This window comes from Anser brachyrhynchus (assembly GCF_964034855.1).
Source record: "Anser brachyrhynchus genome assembly, chromosome: 3".
In the NCBI taxonomy this organism is placed as follows: domain Eukaryota; kingdom Metazoa; phylum Chordata; class Aves; order Anseriformes; family Anatidae; genus Anser; species Anser brachyrhynchus.
This window is the reverse complement of record NC_137696.1, coordinates 43718313-43732888: the sequence shown is the minus strand read 5'-3', so window position 1 is coordinate 43732888 and position 14576 is coordinate 43718313. Positions and strand designations below refer to the sequence as shown.

General features: G+C 37.7%; 1 protein-coding gene across 15 annotated transcripts in view; it reads right to left on the bottom strand.

The window, feature by feature from the left end:
• Nucleotides 1–14576, bottom strand: part of RGS7 (regulator of G protein signaling 7) — a 279466-nt gene that overhangs the window by 75479 nt on the left and 189411 nt on the right. For all 15 annotated transcript variants that reach the window (XR_013948508.1, XR_013948509.1, XM_080585130.1 and 12 more), the window contains 2 exons: nucleotides 12008–12114; nucleotides 1327–1378 (listed from right to left, as the gene is read on the bottom strand). Coding sequence is in view for 13 of the 15 variants with exons in the window: in XM_080585130.1 (XP_080441256.1) it covers nucleotides 1327–1378; nucleotides 12008–12114 (159 nt within the window). In the remaining 2 variants the exon portion in view is untranslated. The remainder of the gene's footprint in view (nucleotides 1–1326; nucleotides 1379–12007; nucleotides 12115–14576) is intronic.

Genomic DNA, 14576 nt, shown 5'->3' with positions numbered 1-14576 from the left:
ACTTTCTGATCTTTAACATATTAGAAGACTATATTGAAGTGTCCCTTTGAGGAAAGCAAATAACACTTTCGAGGGAAGAAAAAAAATTGCAATAAGTGGTAAATCAAGCATTTCTCCTTCAGAGATTAATTCCCTTGCATGGAGTGGCTGATCACTCAGATGCAGTATGAGTGAATCTTTGCTCCTTTGTAGCTTTTGATAACTACTTGTTGGACATCTTCACTTATCAGCATGTTATAAGAAGAATGAGCATTTTTCTCATTCTATAGAATGAGGCACTCTTTGCAAACTTTACATTGAAGGCACTCATCTCTGCTGAAAGTCTCAGCATGAAATTGTTTTATTTAGCAACGTATTTGAAATCAAACTAAGTCAGCTCCAGAAAAGCAAGAAATGTCCATTGGAACCATCCACCCTTACACTGATCCCTGGGGTCTTCAGCTTCCAAGAGCTGAGGTTGAAACCTTATTACAAGTGAATACCAACCTAAATTTCCAAAAGGCTGTAGACACTCCAAATTTTAGTTTTTGTAAAGATAAGCTATCATGCACATGCTTATGCCCTAAATAAGTGACCTGATCTTCAGATGAGCTGAGTACTTACAGTCTGCGCTAGAATGAACAGGAGACAGTTCATAGATAATTCCTTTTCTTGAAAAATTAGGTCATTGTTTGCTGTACAGAGGCACCTAATTTTAGTTACCATTTTTGAAAAGCTTAGCCTAAGGCTTTTTGCAATACTTTAATACCTATTATGTTTAGAATTTCCAAAGTACACATAAATAATTATAATGTATAAATTGTGAATAGAAATCCACAAAACAGGGAAATAAATAAGGTATTTTCTAATACAGTTCATATTAGAACCATATTAGTTTTCATAACAAATACTTTTTTTTTTTTTTTCTGTTGTTTGTCAGAAATAAGAGATCTAAACTAGTTACATCTTTGGGTCTGAATCTGAGAATAACTATTACACAGCTATCAATAAAATGTTCTCTGCTTCCCTGAGATTTTGTCACTGTAAATGATTATACTTCCTGAAGGAAACAGAAAGTGTAAATGGAAACGTAGGTTTTGGTGCACTTTGAGGCTTCTTCTTTTTTTTTTTTTTTTCTCAGAATAATACCAAATCTGACTCCCACTTTAATAAACTTTGAAAAAGGTAACAACACATTTGTTTCAATATCAGCAATTTTTGCATAGGAATTACATGACATTAATTATGTTTTTAATAGTGGGATGATTAAACAAGACAGACTACAATGATGTGTTCATTCATATAATACATAATCCCGAGAGAAATAGGAAAGATTTCCACACTGACCATAGTCTGTGTTTTCCGGCTCCCAACAATTTGATGGCCAAAAATAGGGTGTCTATAGACAAAAAAAAAAAAAAAAAAAAAAAAAAAAAAAGTAGGGAACTCAAGTTAGACAATGCAAGCATTATACAGTTCTTGGGTTGATACTGTTTTTCAAAATCAATTTACATTTTTGGTAGATCTATTATATTGTTAACTTGACAATTTTGAAATAGGCATCAAAACAGAAAATTACTTTTATACACTCCTTTATTGCACTAGTTTCAGAATGGCATTGAAGAAGAAGAACAAAGTGTTCTTCTTATTTTTAAAGGTAAGGGAACAAAAAACACAAGGTTAGGTAGTGAGGTTCTTTTTCATCTTCCCTAGCAACACACCTCTCACATGACCTGAAGAATCAGTTTTAGAAGGTGAAAAAATGGAACATATTTTGGGATACATTCAGTTCTTGATTTTGAAGAGTTTTCATCAGGGTATATTAATATTCAGTACTCTTTTCTATGAGTTATTTGTTTTAAAATGCCAATAAACACATCCTATTTTCACAAAGTTATCAAAGTTATTTTCATTTGTGGAAACCTATATTTTTCCTAATTATTTATCAAGTGTCATTTAAAATATGGTATCTGAATTGAAAGCCAAGAAAAACGTCAACAACTATTTCAATGCTATGTTTATTAAAAGACTGTGAAATGCATTGTTAAAATATTTCCCATCTACAAAATAAAGAATATGACAGTCTAGGCATTTTTCACACCAATAACTTCCTTTTTAACATACTAACTTTCTTGCAAAAATTTAAAGGGTTATACTATTTTATGCCTAGTACATTCATATAAATACAAACACAAAAAATATATATCATTTGAGAAGTTCAATTAATCTAATTAAACATACTGGTCTGTGCAGTATTTCAAACCACAGGTACCTCCTTAGGTAAACCTTCTGGTTTACTCTCTTTTTCCTATTGTTTTTTCTCAAACATCTTCCAGGTGCACAAACAGAAACCTCTCTTGCTGCCCACTTCCCTCAGATTTGTTTTAATGTTGATATAGAAGTCAAGAGGACTGAATGGTGACACATTCATACCTACTGTCAGGTTAAACACATATTGTGAAAAATCTATCTCTATTGTAACAATGACTCATCAACACAAACAGCTGCAATTTAGGATTTGCTACATACTAAGTAACAATGAGCTAACAGGTTAAAGATATACATTAGAATAGAAATAGAAATATAGAAATAGAAATGGAAGGGAAGGGAAGGGAAGGGAAGGGAAGGGAAGGGAAGGGAAGGGAAGGGAAGGGAAGGGAAGGGAAGGGAAGGGAAGGGAAGGGAAGGGAAGGGAAGGGAAGGGAAGGGAAGGGAAGGGAAGGGAAGGGAAGGGAAGGGAAGGGAAGGGAAGGGAAGGGAAGGGAAGGGAAGGGAAGGGAAGGGAAGGGAAGGGAAGGGAAGGGAAGGGAAGGGAAGGGAAGGGAAGGGAAGGGAAGGGAAGGGAAGGGAAGGGAAGGGAAGGGAAGGGAAGGGAAGGGAAGGGAAGGGAAGGGAAGGGAAGGGAAGGGAAGGGAAGGGAAGGGAAGGGAAGGGAAGGGAAGGGAAGGGAAGGGAAGGGAAGGGAAGGGAAGGGAAGGGAAGGGAAGGGAAGGGAAATAAAATCCCAAGCAAACTTCAAAGGCTGAGAGAAGTTTCTTGCCAGTTGTTTCTCACTTTGTAACGGAGGGGTAATAAGACATTCTTCCTACCAACTGCTCTTTCACCATGCCACCAAAATCAAAGTGACCGATATAAGCACAGATGTAAACAGAAAGCAAACTCCTAAACAATAAATAGCAACACTCAACAAATCCCAAAGACGCAAGAAACTAAATAAAATAAAATAAAATAAAATAAAATAAAGTAACCATGCCAATCGTATAAAGCACAAAGTTACCATCATTTAAGTTTTCAGAGCTGGGAGGGAAGAGCAGTCCTTCCTTAGGGGCTTAAAGTGCATCTTTAGAGGGGCCCAAGAAGGAAAGCATAACTACATCACTGTCCTGCTAACAGTAAACTTAACCTGTGTTTACATGGGTTCAAGCTGAGCTTAATGAAGAAGAATCCAGTGAGGGGGGATACTGAATATAGCATATCCACTCAAGCAGGTCCTAAACTGAAACTGGCTGGGGCTCAGATGTTGCTTGTGGGGGAGTAGCAGCTGTGGTAGAGGACATCTGGAGAAAGGTGCAGGGGGAGAGCCTTTCCAGAAGTAGAAAGGCAGAGTTCTTATGGTTGTGGGAATACTTGCAAAATTCCTCATAAATACTTCAGATTTCTCTTGAGAAATAAGATATACTCCCACCCTGATGAGATTTGAAAAATTAATTGTGTCTTGTGATTTTGAGCCGATGCCAAAAGAAGATCTCTTGGCAGAGAAGGTCTTCTCAGGCAGAGAAGGTCTCTTGGGAAGAAAGTAAACTAAGGGATGAAGAGATGGAAGGGAGATCACAGTTATTGAAAAAGACATATTAAATGTTAAATTACCTTTAGAGGAAAAGTATAATGACAGACTGGTAAAACCACACTGGCAATTTCCAATCAACTAAACTCAGAAAGAGATCAGGCAAAAAGCACAAATGAATACGTATGCTAGTAAGTCTAAGCATCCCTGCACCACCATCCCTCTGGAGATAAAAGCAGAGGAGTAAAAACAGAACATGAGTTTTAATTAGCAAAGTACATAAGCCATAATAAAAGGTTTCATAACGTGTTATAAGATAAACCAAAAGAGGAAACCCACCAGAAAGAAAACATTACAACATGGGAAAGGGGTTCAAGTAACAGTATAGATAAGTACAGATGATTATTAGATGTCTCCCTTATTTGAGTCTCTGAAAGGAGGGAGACTGTGAAAGATAAGAGTCTTTCTGCCATGGAATTGCAGGCAGGCGTGAGCTCTCCTTACTGAGGCTCTGACCTAGGCAGGCACAAGCTGCCTCCCAGCTGCAAGCTGTGGCCCTACCTGCATGGTGCTCGGATGCATTTAATGGGACCTGCTGAGAAGTGTAGCTCAACAGCTCAGACACTGCAATGTGGCTGGGGCTGGCATCCAGCCAGCCAACTCCTGGTGGGAACAAGTTCGAATCTGCTTGCAATCAGCTCCATGAACATGCCCAAAATTAATTTTGACATGAAGATAAGGCTACAGGGCAAAGTACAGGGAAAAAAAAAAAAAAAAAGAGAGAGAGAAATATTTATATGACGTCAGAACATTCAAGTTAGAGGCCTGATGAAATACACCACAGAATGCTTAAGGAAAACTGTGCATTTTCATGTGGGTAAGCTGTGGGTTCATTTGTAGAAAACAAAAACCAAGCCAAATAAACAAAACAACTCCTGATTCTGCAGCGCTGAGATGCATGCATGTGTGTGTTATAAGGGGAAATTTGCTCTAATACTTCTTTCTCTTCTATCTCTAATTCTCTAATAGCTATGGAGAACCAGTAAGAGTTATCAAAAATACTGGATTATCTGCATGATATTTGAAAGGGGTGCAAGTTATCTGAAGGGTAAGTTATGCCTGGAAAAAAAAAATCATTCAAATTACCTCTGAAACATGAGCAGTTATTATGGAAAAAAAACAACAACAACAAAAAAAAAACAACACAGAAGGCAGATGAGTCTCAAAAAACTAAAGAAAAGGAAAGATCTACCTTTTGCAGAATGGGGGCAAATGCTGAAATTTTCTGGATTCTTTCTACATCTTTCTAGATCTAGTTTCTAGATTGAACAATTGTCATACAATATGCATTTGTGAATTCCCAAAAGCTAAATGTAGAACATACCTTTATTTCTTAAGAACATATTAGGTCTCTGATGGCGTAAAGCCCTTACTACATGAGAAATAAACAGTAGATGCAATGTATTTTGACCAAAGCAAAGTACCATATTGCTTTCTTACTAGTAAATAAAGAACTATGGTATCAAAATTAGACAGGTGTTCCAAAGCATCTACAGCTGCTGATAAAGTTGTATTCAGAGAGAAGGCAAGCATTATTCACTTTCAAAGCAGGAAATGGCATTGGTGGGTGATTCTACGCAAAAATCCATCAGTGACAAACCTGTGTGTAGTTGAAATGACTGATGTTTTCCCAAGGGTGTATTCTACATTTTCTTGCTTAACTGTTTGGTATAAACAGTCATAAAGTTCCGATTTTAATCTACCTTACCATGTGTCACACACACTGGTTAAAGTGGAATACTTGATAAATTATAGTAATAGAAGTAAATCTCCCGGCTGAGAAAAGACCAGGGGAGAAACCTCATCACAAGACTCACACAACAGTACAATTCAGTTATTAGAAGGATACATTCTGTTTTTGGGGAAACATGTTCCCAGGAGCTGGCTAGGTTCCGTCATGTACCAAGCGGCTTCTTGCTGCCTTCGCTCTCCAGGAGTCCATCCTGAGAGCAGCCTCCTGCTCCCCAGCTGCAGTACCCCTCAGCCCTGGTGCTGCACAGGCTCCTGCCTACCTGCACAGGCTGCTGCCTGCCTGCACAGAGATTTGCAGTGCCAAGCACTCCCATCAGGCAAGCTAACAGCGACCTTACACAAGGTGACAGAGAAATCCATAGAATCTTTTACTCCAAAACCCCAGTTTTCCAACTGATGAAGTCTGGAGTATTTCTTTGACCCTTACATATTTTACAAGACTCATGTGCCACAAAATACGTGGCTGCCTCTCCCAGTTCTATAATGTGAGTGCTGAGTTCACATCTTTTCTCTTCTGTTCCAAAAGTCTCCACACAATTTCACAGTCAAGATATTTAATAATCGCTCAGAAGAATTTGCTGGAGAGGTTATCCATGAAGACTGTGGAACAAAGGATTTATCTTGTTCAACAAGGAAAGATTAAGAAGTAAGAAAAGACCAATAATAAGACCCCAGGTCTCAAGGAATGAGTTTAGGAATGAGTATAGGAAGAGTGTGCAAGTGAGAAAGCTGGATCCTCTTGTCTGATTAAAACACTCTCACAGCAATACAAGGAGGCTCTGCCCATGTAAATAAACTCTATACCTGGACAATGCTACCGAAGCTTGGTTTAACTACTTACAACTTATATATCCAGAGTACACTGTAGAATTATTATAACATCACTTACAGTATCATATATTCCTATAATACAAACATTATACAACTATGTGCCTTATTTCATGATCTAGAAACCCTACAAAGGTAATGATTGTCCATAGGAGAGTTTCAGGCATGGTATAAAATGTTGTAACTCAACACAACCATTTTCTAAGACAAGATTAGAAAATATGAACTTTTGTGAAATGTAGAAAACCTGAATTTTACTTTTCCTCAGAAGAATGTGAAGCAGTTCGTCAAGAACAAGTATTTAAGAGAGAACATTTGTCATTTTGCCATGACATCCCACTTATAGCCGGAAGGAAGGTGGGTGGTAGAAAGGTTTGGGGAAAGTCAAGTACTGTTTATCAGCCCAGGCAGAAATAATGCTGCCAGATTTTATCAGTACACACTAATAAGGCACTTTGTTTAACTGCATCTGCAATTTGAATAAGCAGCCAGTACAAGTCAGCAGCTAGAGAAATAAGGCTTACCTAGCATGGCATGTGCTATCGTGGAACCACTTAAGTACTCGGAACAGAACAAGCTGTCACAAGGTTCATTATGACCATTGACAGCACTAGTTTTGAACTCACAAATGCACACTGTTTCTCTTGAATTATAGACTTATATTGTTAACCGATGCTAACCGCAGAAATCCATAAACCTTCTTTTAATAAAGTCACATGAAACAAAATCCTGCAATATAGCCCCTACTCCACACTAAACAAATTGTGAGCAGTGGCTGCTATGCATGGTGAGTGATCCTGTGATAAAACAAATAGATCTGTTTTGGCTCTACCATTAAATTAATCAATAATAATATCTGAGCTTATGAAACAGCCACTTGTAAAAATCAGCCTATCAGCTTTTATAAAACATGATTAATTTCTATGCATTAAACTGCATTACTGAAGAGGGAAATCACTAAGCATCTTTCAGCTACCCTTGGTTGATATTAATAAGAAAAGAATTGTTTCTGAAGCTGCTCCACTCCATGAAATCTTTTAAAATCAAATTACTGGGATGGGGGAGGGATATTCAAATCACACATAAACCTTTCTTTGCACATTACTGCAGTTCTCACAGGCACCAGGGAGTCTTTACAAACTGCAGAAATCAAGTATTTCCTAAAAATAAGTTATACACGACCTTAAATGTCTTGTATGATGGATGGCAGAATTCACAGACATTCAGCTTTACATTCACTGCAGTTGATGCAAAAATCTTCTGGTAAAGGAAAAGGTTAAGAACACTGGTCTAGCAATATCAAGCCCATACAGAAAGGAGTGCTCCAGTGTTACCCTGAAATTATTAAAAAAGAGGTTGAGAAAGTTGGAAACAATGAAGATTTTGGCTCTGTTTTCTTCTATCTTGGAAAGGGGATGAGTGTGGAAGGCAGTAAGGTGAAAGTGTGTCTGAACAGAAAATTTAAAGAGAAAAAAGGGCACTGATAAAACAGTCAGGAAAACACACGGTTTTGAAATGTTTTCCCTCTTTGGAACCTAAACTGCACTTGCATATACAGTGTGTGAGCTGAAGAGACAATTAATTAGTCCTTGTTCCTGCAATTTCCAAATAAAATCTGCCAAATTCTGGGTAAGATAACCTGCTTCTTTTTTATTGCAAAAACCTATCTTCCAATAAAATCTTTCCCTCAAGACACAGTAGATGATCCAGCAAAGCTGTGGATGGTAGCTGGAGAGCTGTGATATTCAAACACACCCTAAGGGTTCAAAATGGTCACAGAGACTCAAGACTGAGCCAAGGAGTGGTTAGCTGAGCAGGGAGACTCAAAGTGATGTTGGAAGTAATGTAATTCCCCCTAACACAGAAGGATCCACCAGAATTCTTGCTCTACATTATTTTTCAGCAAAGATGTTAAAAGATCCCTATAGTGATTGCTACATATTTTTATTTCCACTTCAGGTATAGCAAAAACAAGACCAGAAAGGTTAAATGCATTCATCCAGAAAGCGTTCCCAATGGAAGAACAGAAGATACCACAGATGAAATCACCTTGCCAAACCCATGAGTTTTGCTGCTAACTTCACCAGACTTGTTTTCACAAGAAATTTTGTTCCCATTTCCATACTTTTTCTCAGCTATGTGTGCCTTTCAACTTAAAAGTCATAAAACAACAGAACCTAAACTTCACCTCTGTAAATTAGCTTACATTAAATGGCAAGCTGATCTCATAAAAAAAAAAAAAAGAAAAAAAGGGAATGTGATTATCACAAGTCTCAAGTATCCTAGGTTTAAGTATCTCAAGTATCCTTTGTTTAAAGACAGAAGTTGTTAGAAAACACTATTTTCCACAAAGAATGTTGAGAAGCCTAGGATGAATGTGCAATTTGTAGAAGAAATCACTATTCTTTTCCTGGGAGGCTACTACAGAAGTTTAGCAGATGAAAGGGTAAATCAGGCAAGCATTCCTCACCAGGTCAGCCATACTATCACCTATATGGATATAAATGTAAGCCACTCAGTGAGTAATGCCTGGCTCCAGGAAGATCTTTCTAAGGTGCATCTTGCTTTTCTTATTTGGGTCCCTCATACGTATGTGCCTATGGGTAGAGGAGGGTAGGTAGTAGGTATTCATCTCCTTCTTTAGCCCAGGGCTTAAATTACCAGGCAAAGGCAATGTGGCTGTTTAGGATGGATCAGAAAATATCATTAACCACTAACCCTAAGTTTCTGCTTTGCTTTGTTAAGGCTAGCAAGAAATCACCTATCTGAGTAAGGAATGTAATATTTAGATCCACCTCCTTTTGAATTAAATTGTTATTGCAGAAACTGACCTATTTATACCCAAATAAGTCAAAGAATGATCAAGGGTTTATTTATTTATTTATTTAGTTAGTTATTTTTAAAGCCACATTATTTAAAAAAGCAGTTACAACTACAATTTTACATCCCTCCTGATGGCAACAGTAATAACTGAAAAAGCATAATTTTGCCTGTAAAAGGGCATTTGTGCAAAGGAAGCACAATCTCCACTGCTTTTAGCTATTTCTATACAACAGCAGCTTGTTTAAAACAAACTGGAAGTAATTTTACTGTCAGGAGGGAATGCGTCATCCTTTGGAACATGAAAAAATGGAGAACATTATTGTAGCTAGCCTGTTTTTTGTAGGTCAGGTCTTTGTATTGTAGGTAAAGATTTCTCTGCAGGGATGGCCTCTGAAGTTTTCAGTTCTGGCAGCTGCACTGTTTTCTCTTTCTATTAAAATATCTAGATATTTGTGAATCCTGTCGATTACTCAGGGGGTCCTGTTTCTGAAGCCTTTGAACAACTATTCTAGAGCAACATTCACACATTTACAGTTAAACCTTTCTTCCCTATTGGGTATGTTATCTTCACCTTCCAACTTAACAGCGTCAGTAACAGATTTTATATTAGCCTTATTTTGGTACAGAATATGGAATTTTAATGACAAATCTGGCTGGTACAACTCCAGTTAACAGTATGACACCACTATAAATTGTTTTCTTATGGCATACATCAACAGCTAAAATTACATTGTTTTAACATTGTTAGCATAGTAATAGCAATGCAACAGCTATGCAATGCCACAGAGCAGCCAACTGTCAAAGTACTGCAGGTATAAAACAAGCAACACTCGATGAAAATATCTTATTTTGTATGCATATGTTAAATAGGTGCTAAATCCTTAACTTACATAAATCAAATGACATCATTTCACAGTCTAACCCTAAGTAAATCTTCTTGTCCAAACGTAGGCTATAGACCTCTCTGAGGAAAGCCTGCGATAGGGTAGCTGCAGTACTCTCAGTTGTTTACTGTGCAGTTAATTCTCATCTATACTTTCCTTCAGAAGAATAATCATGCTAGCAGGGGTGCTGGTTTCCCATGTTTGAGATGCAGCAGGCCAGTAGCAGTGCAGAAGTCAATGACCAGCACCCCTAAAAGTATGTTCTATTCTCTACAAAAGGAAGTCCTCAGCAGTGAGCCCCTTCACCCATGTGCCATCCTTTCTTATTTATACTGAACACTAAGGAGGATGAAACACCATGGGAGGGAAAATTTTTCTTTCAGATCCACTCTCCAGGATCAAAGGTGGCTGGGGAAGGAGGTGGATCTGGGGAAGGAGGTCTGGAGTGACTTCTTTTTGTATTACCCATACACAGATGTAACTGTCCTGCTATAACAGTCCTGCTGAAGAGCAGGGTTTTTAGCGCTGTATGAAACACAGGATCTACACATGAAGATATAGTGATATTATAGGCATGTATGCAATAAACATTCTCATTCTTACCAGAGTGTTCTGTAGATATTAGTTATAATTGCTAAGATTATTTTTTTTTTAGATCAAAAGCTATGATGCTTTCTCTTCCTTTATGTGGATCTATAGAATAGAGCTCAAGCAAAAATACTGATGAAAGTATTGTACAGCAATTCATCTAATACAACATTTTAGACTATGTTTGATCTTCAATGTATCTCAGTTTTGTTCTGCATTTGAAAGATCATAATCTCAGTTTTATTTTATTCTTTAATGACTCCTTATTTAACTGTTTGTTTTATTTTAAGACAAATAATAGACTTAAATATCTATAAAACAAGAGATTTTGTCTGATCAGATCAGAGCAGGCTTCCTGAACTGTGGTATTCGTATAATCAATTTCATAGTGAAGACCATCAGATCATTTCAAAGCAGCAAATACCTTGGAGCAGCTGTTGGTGATATCTGCCATGACCACCACTTAAGAGCAATACAGAGTACAACCACCCCTACTGAAGGTGGCACATGGTACAAAAAACAAAATGATTTCTGCTCTAGGATATATAATCAGATAGTGTGCAGAAATTTTTTTTGAGTCATAAGTGGTGTTGGTCTGTGAATTTCCAGCTTGCTATTCACTATTAGAAAATCAACACTTCAGTTCCCAAGACCTTAGTTTGAAATCTAACAATAAAATACAACTACAAAGGTATGTGAATAATATACGTATAGGTAGATGTGAACATATAAATACATATACAATGAATGTTCCTTCCAGCTTGTTCTGAAGGCTCTGCATGTGCTTGTGATATTCAATGGAACAGACACATCAATGTAGAAATGTGTTTGCACTTGTTCAAAGAACACAAAGTACTTCAACACTACTTTGTTATTATAAGGAAATCCTCACATAAGAAAGAATGTATGTATTACCCTTTATTTTAACATATTTCTACTATATGCTTAATAAGAAAAATACCTCCCCGTTTACAAATTAAGGCTATGTTAGGAATCAGAGTCAATAAGATCATTTGATTTCATTTACTATACTTGCAAAATATTAGATGAATTTATTTCGTGAGAGATACTTTCACATTAAGCCTTATCATGCTTACCAAGCACATTTTTCTAGGGATCAAAATGGCCACTATCATCTTAAGAGAAGTTATTGTCTTCATTTACTAAATAAAACCCTTCTACATTTTTCACTTTAAGAGGAATTACCACCATTTACTAGGTTACAGAAGTATGGTTACAATTTGCTATAAACCTTTGTTTAAAATGAGCCTCCATTTGTACAAGTCAAGAACATATTGAAAACACTTACCTGGAATCGATAAAAGGTGCCATCATCCTTTAGTGTTAGAACATGGTCTGAGATTGGAAAAAAATAGCCATGTGCTGCCATCAGTGTTCCCAAATGTAGAGCTTCCACTGTTTGAAGAATAAAAGAAAAGAAAGAGAAATTTAAAAACTTAAACAATTTCTTTTAAGCAATTAAGTTTTCTTGTTCAGATTCACCCTACCTCCTGCAGATAGCCACTTGACTCTCATTCTAGAACCTGGCATCATGAAAGCACTGTCTTCTTGTGTGTAATATAATGATACAATGAAAATGTTTACTGTCCTTAATGAACAGATATTATATGTCCCATTTGTAGCTGCAGTTCCACTACTCACATCAGCATTAGCAGGTGGCTTCTGTGACGTTCACACAGTTGTTTTGAAGGTGAAAACAGATACAATTTTTTATCCTGATGGTATAACCTGCTTTTCCTCTTCAGAACAGTTTCAGATTACATGACATTAAGATAGTTGATTCTAAATGCATAATAATATGTTCCAACTGTATAATAGGTTCACTAGCTTTACCAGAACTATAGTTAAGGACAGATTTCCTTAAAAGTTTCTCATTACTGGAAAAATGAAGGATCACAGAATGGTTGAGGTTGAAAGGGACCTCCGGAAGTCATCTGGTCCCTTGCTCAAGCAGAGCCACATAGAGCAAGCTGCCCAGGACCATGTACCCAGGTTCTGCAGACCTCCAAAGAGGGAGACTCCATAACCTCTCAGGCAATCTGTGCCAGTGCTCAATCATCCACACAGTAACAAAGTGCTTCTGGATGTTTAGATGGAAACTCCTGTGTTCCAGTTTTCGCCCATTGCCTCTTGTCCTGGCAGGCACTGAGCAACACTGGAAAAAGCCTGGCTCCATTTTCTTTACACCCTCCCTTCAGGTATTAATATCCATTGATGAGATAAGCCCCTGAGCCTTATCTTCCTCAAGCTGAACAGTCACATCTCTCTCAGCTTTACCTCACAGGAGAGATGCTTCAGTCTCTTCATCATCTTTGTAGCCGCTCTTTGGACTCTCCCTAACGTGCCCTTTCTTATCTTGCACTGAGGAGCCAAGAACTGGACACCATAGTTGAATACATCGAATTTACTGAGTTGGAAGAGAACCAAAAGGACCACTGAGTCCAACTTCTGGGTCCACACAGGACCACCAAAAAATCAGACCAGATGCCTGAGAAAGTTGTCCAAACATTTCTTGAACTCCAGCAGGCTTGGTGCTGTGACCACTGCCCTGGTGAGCCTGTTCCAGTGCCCAACCACCCTCTCACTGAAAGAACCTTTTCCTGATATCCAACCCCAACCTCCTGTGTTGCAGCTTCATGACATTAATTCAATTCACTTTAGTGAACAAAACCAAAGTATGTAACAGCCAGGATTATACACATTCTTTCATTTTCAGTCCCTGAAGTCTCTTACTCAATATTGTCATTATTTGGCTTACAACATCAGCATTTTATAGGAAGAGAATGATATTAGTTAGCCATGCTCTTGCTGCAGTCCTACCAATTCTTCACCATGTTTATTTACCAACATTGTTACAACTCCACTACATATCCATAAAATAGCTGTTCACAGCAATTTCTGCTGTTACATTAAATATTTCCTAGCATAACCTACTAATACAGCTCTTTAAAACATCACAGTGGTATCTAAAGAGATTTCAGCCACAGCACTGTCATGCAGAAAGAAATGTGAGTCCTCATACCTGTGTTCCTTTTGAGGATGACAGAACCAGGGATTCATTTCTACTTCACCCGTTATCACTTTGGAAATGAGGATGAAACACAGACGTGCTTTTTTTTTTTTTTTTTTTTTAAATCTGAATTTCATCAGTATTCTAGAAAATTCCTTCTTTCACCCATTTGCTCATCTAGGGACGTTCAGTGGTACAGGAAATCCAGGAGGCAGAGTGGCAGAGTGGGGCATTTTCAAGCTACACCAAAGTCAGCAAGCATATGAAAGGAGCAAGAGAGGGGGGTCTGGATAGTAGTTCATTGTGAGCGCAAAACGCTAGCAGGGTTTATTCAATATCCAATAATCCTTGTGATCTCTGTGTTTGCCAAAGTCTGTGGTCTCTTATTCCCATCCCTCTGTCAGAGCCATTATCTAAGAAAATGCAATACCCTCTCTCTGGAAGTGAACTCTCTGACCTGCTATAAAATGCCACAATCCTGTTAACACACCTTTTCCAAACTGCAAGTCTGCAAGAAAGCTCCCTAACTGAAGGAAGTCAGTTGACTCTCTCCCAGCACCTGGGATGTGTGTAAATTCATACCTGAACTTTAACCTATTTAGCCTAAGCCATATATTGTTAGCCATCTACTGCAAGCCACTAAAATCTATTATCCCTTGGATAAGACATTTAAGTCAACACATTCTGTAGTGAGTCGCTGAGGTTCTTTTCATTTTGGTTTACTTTGTCTACTTTTTTAATTTTATTAAGCTTTTCTTTGTTCTTCACACTGCAACTTATAGCCAACTTAAAAACTTTATTTTTTGCAAAAGCATTTATGCTTTTCCTGGTTTCTGAATTGTAATAT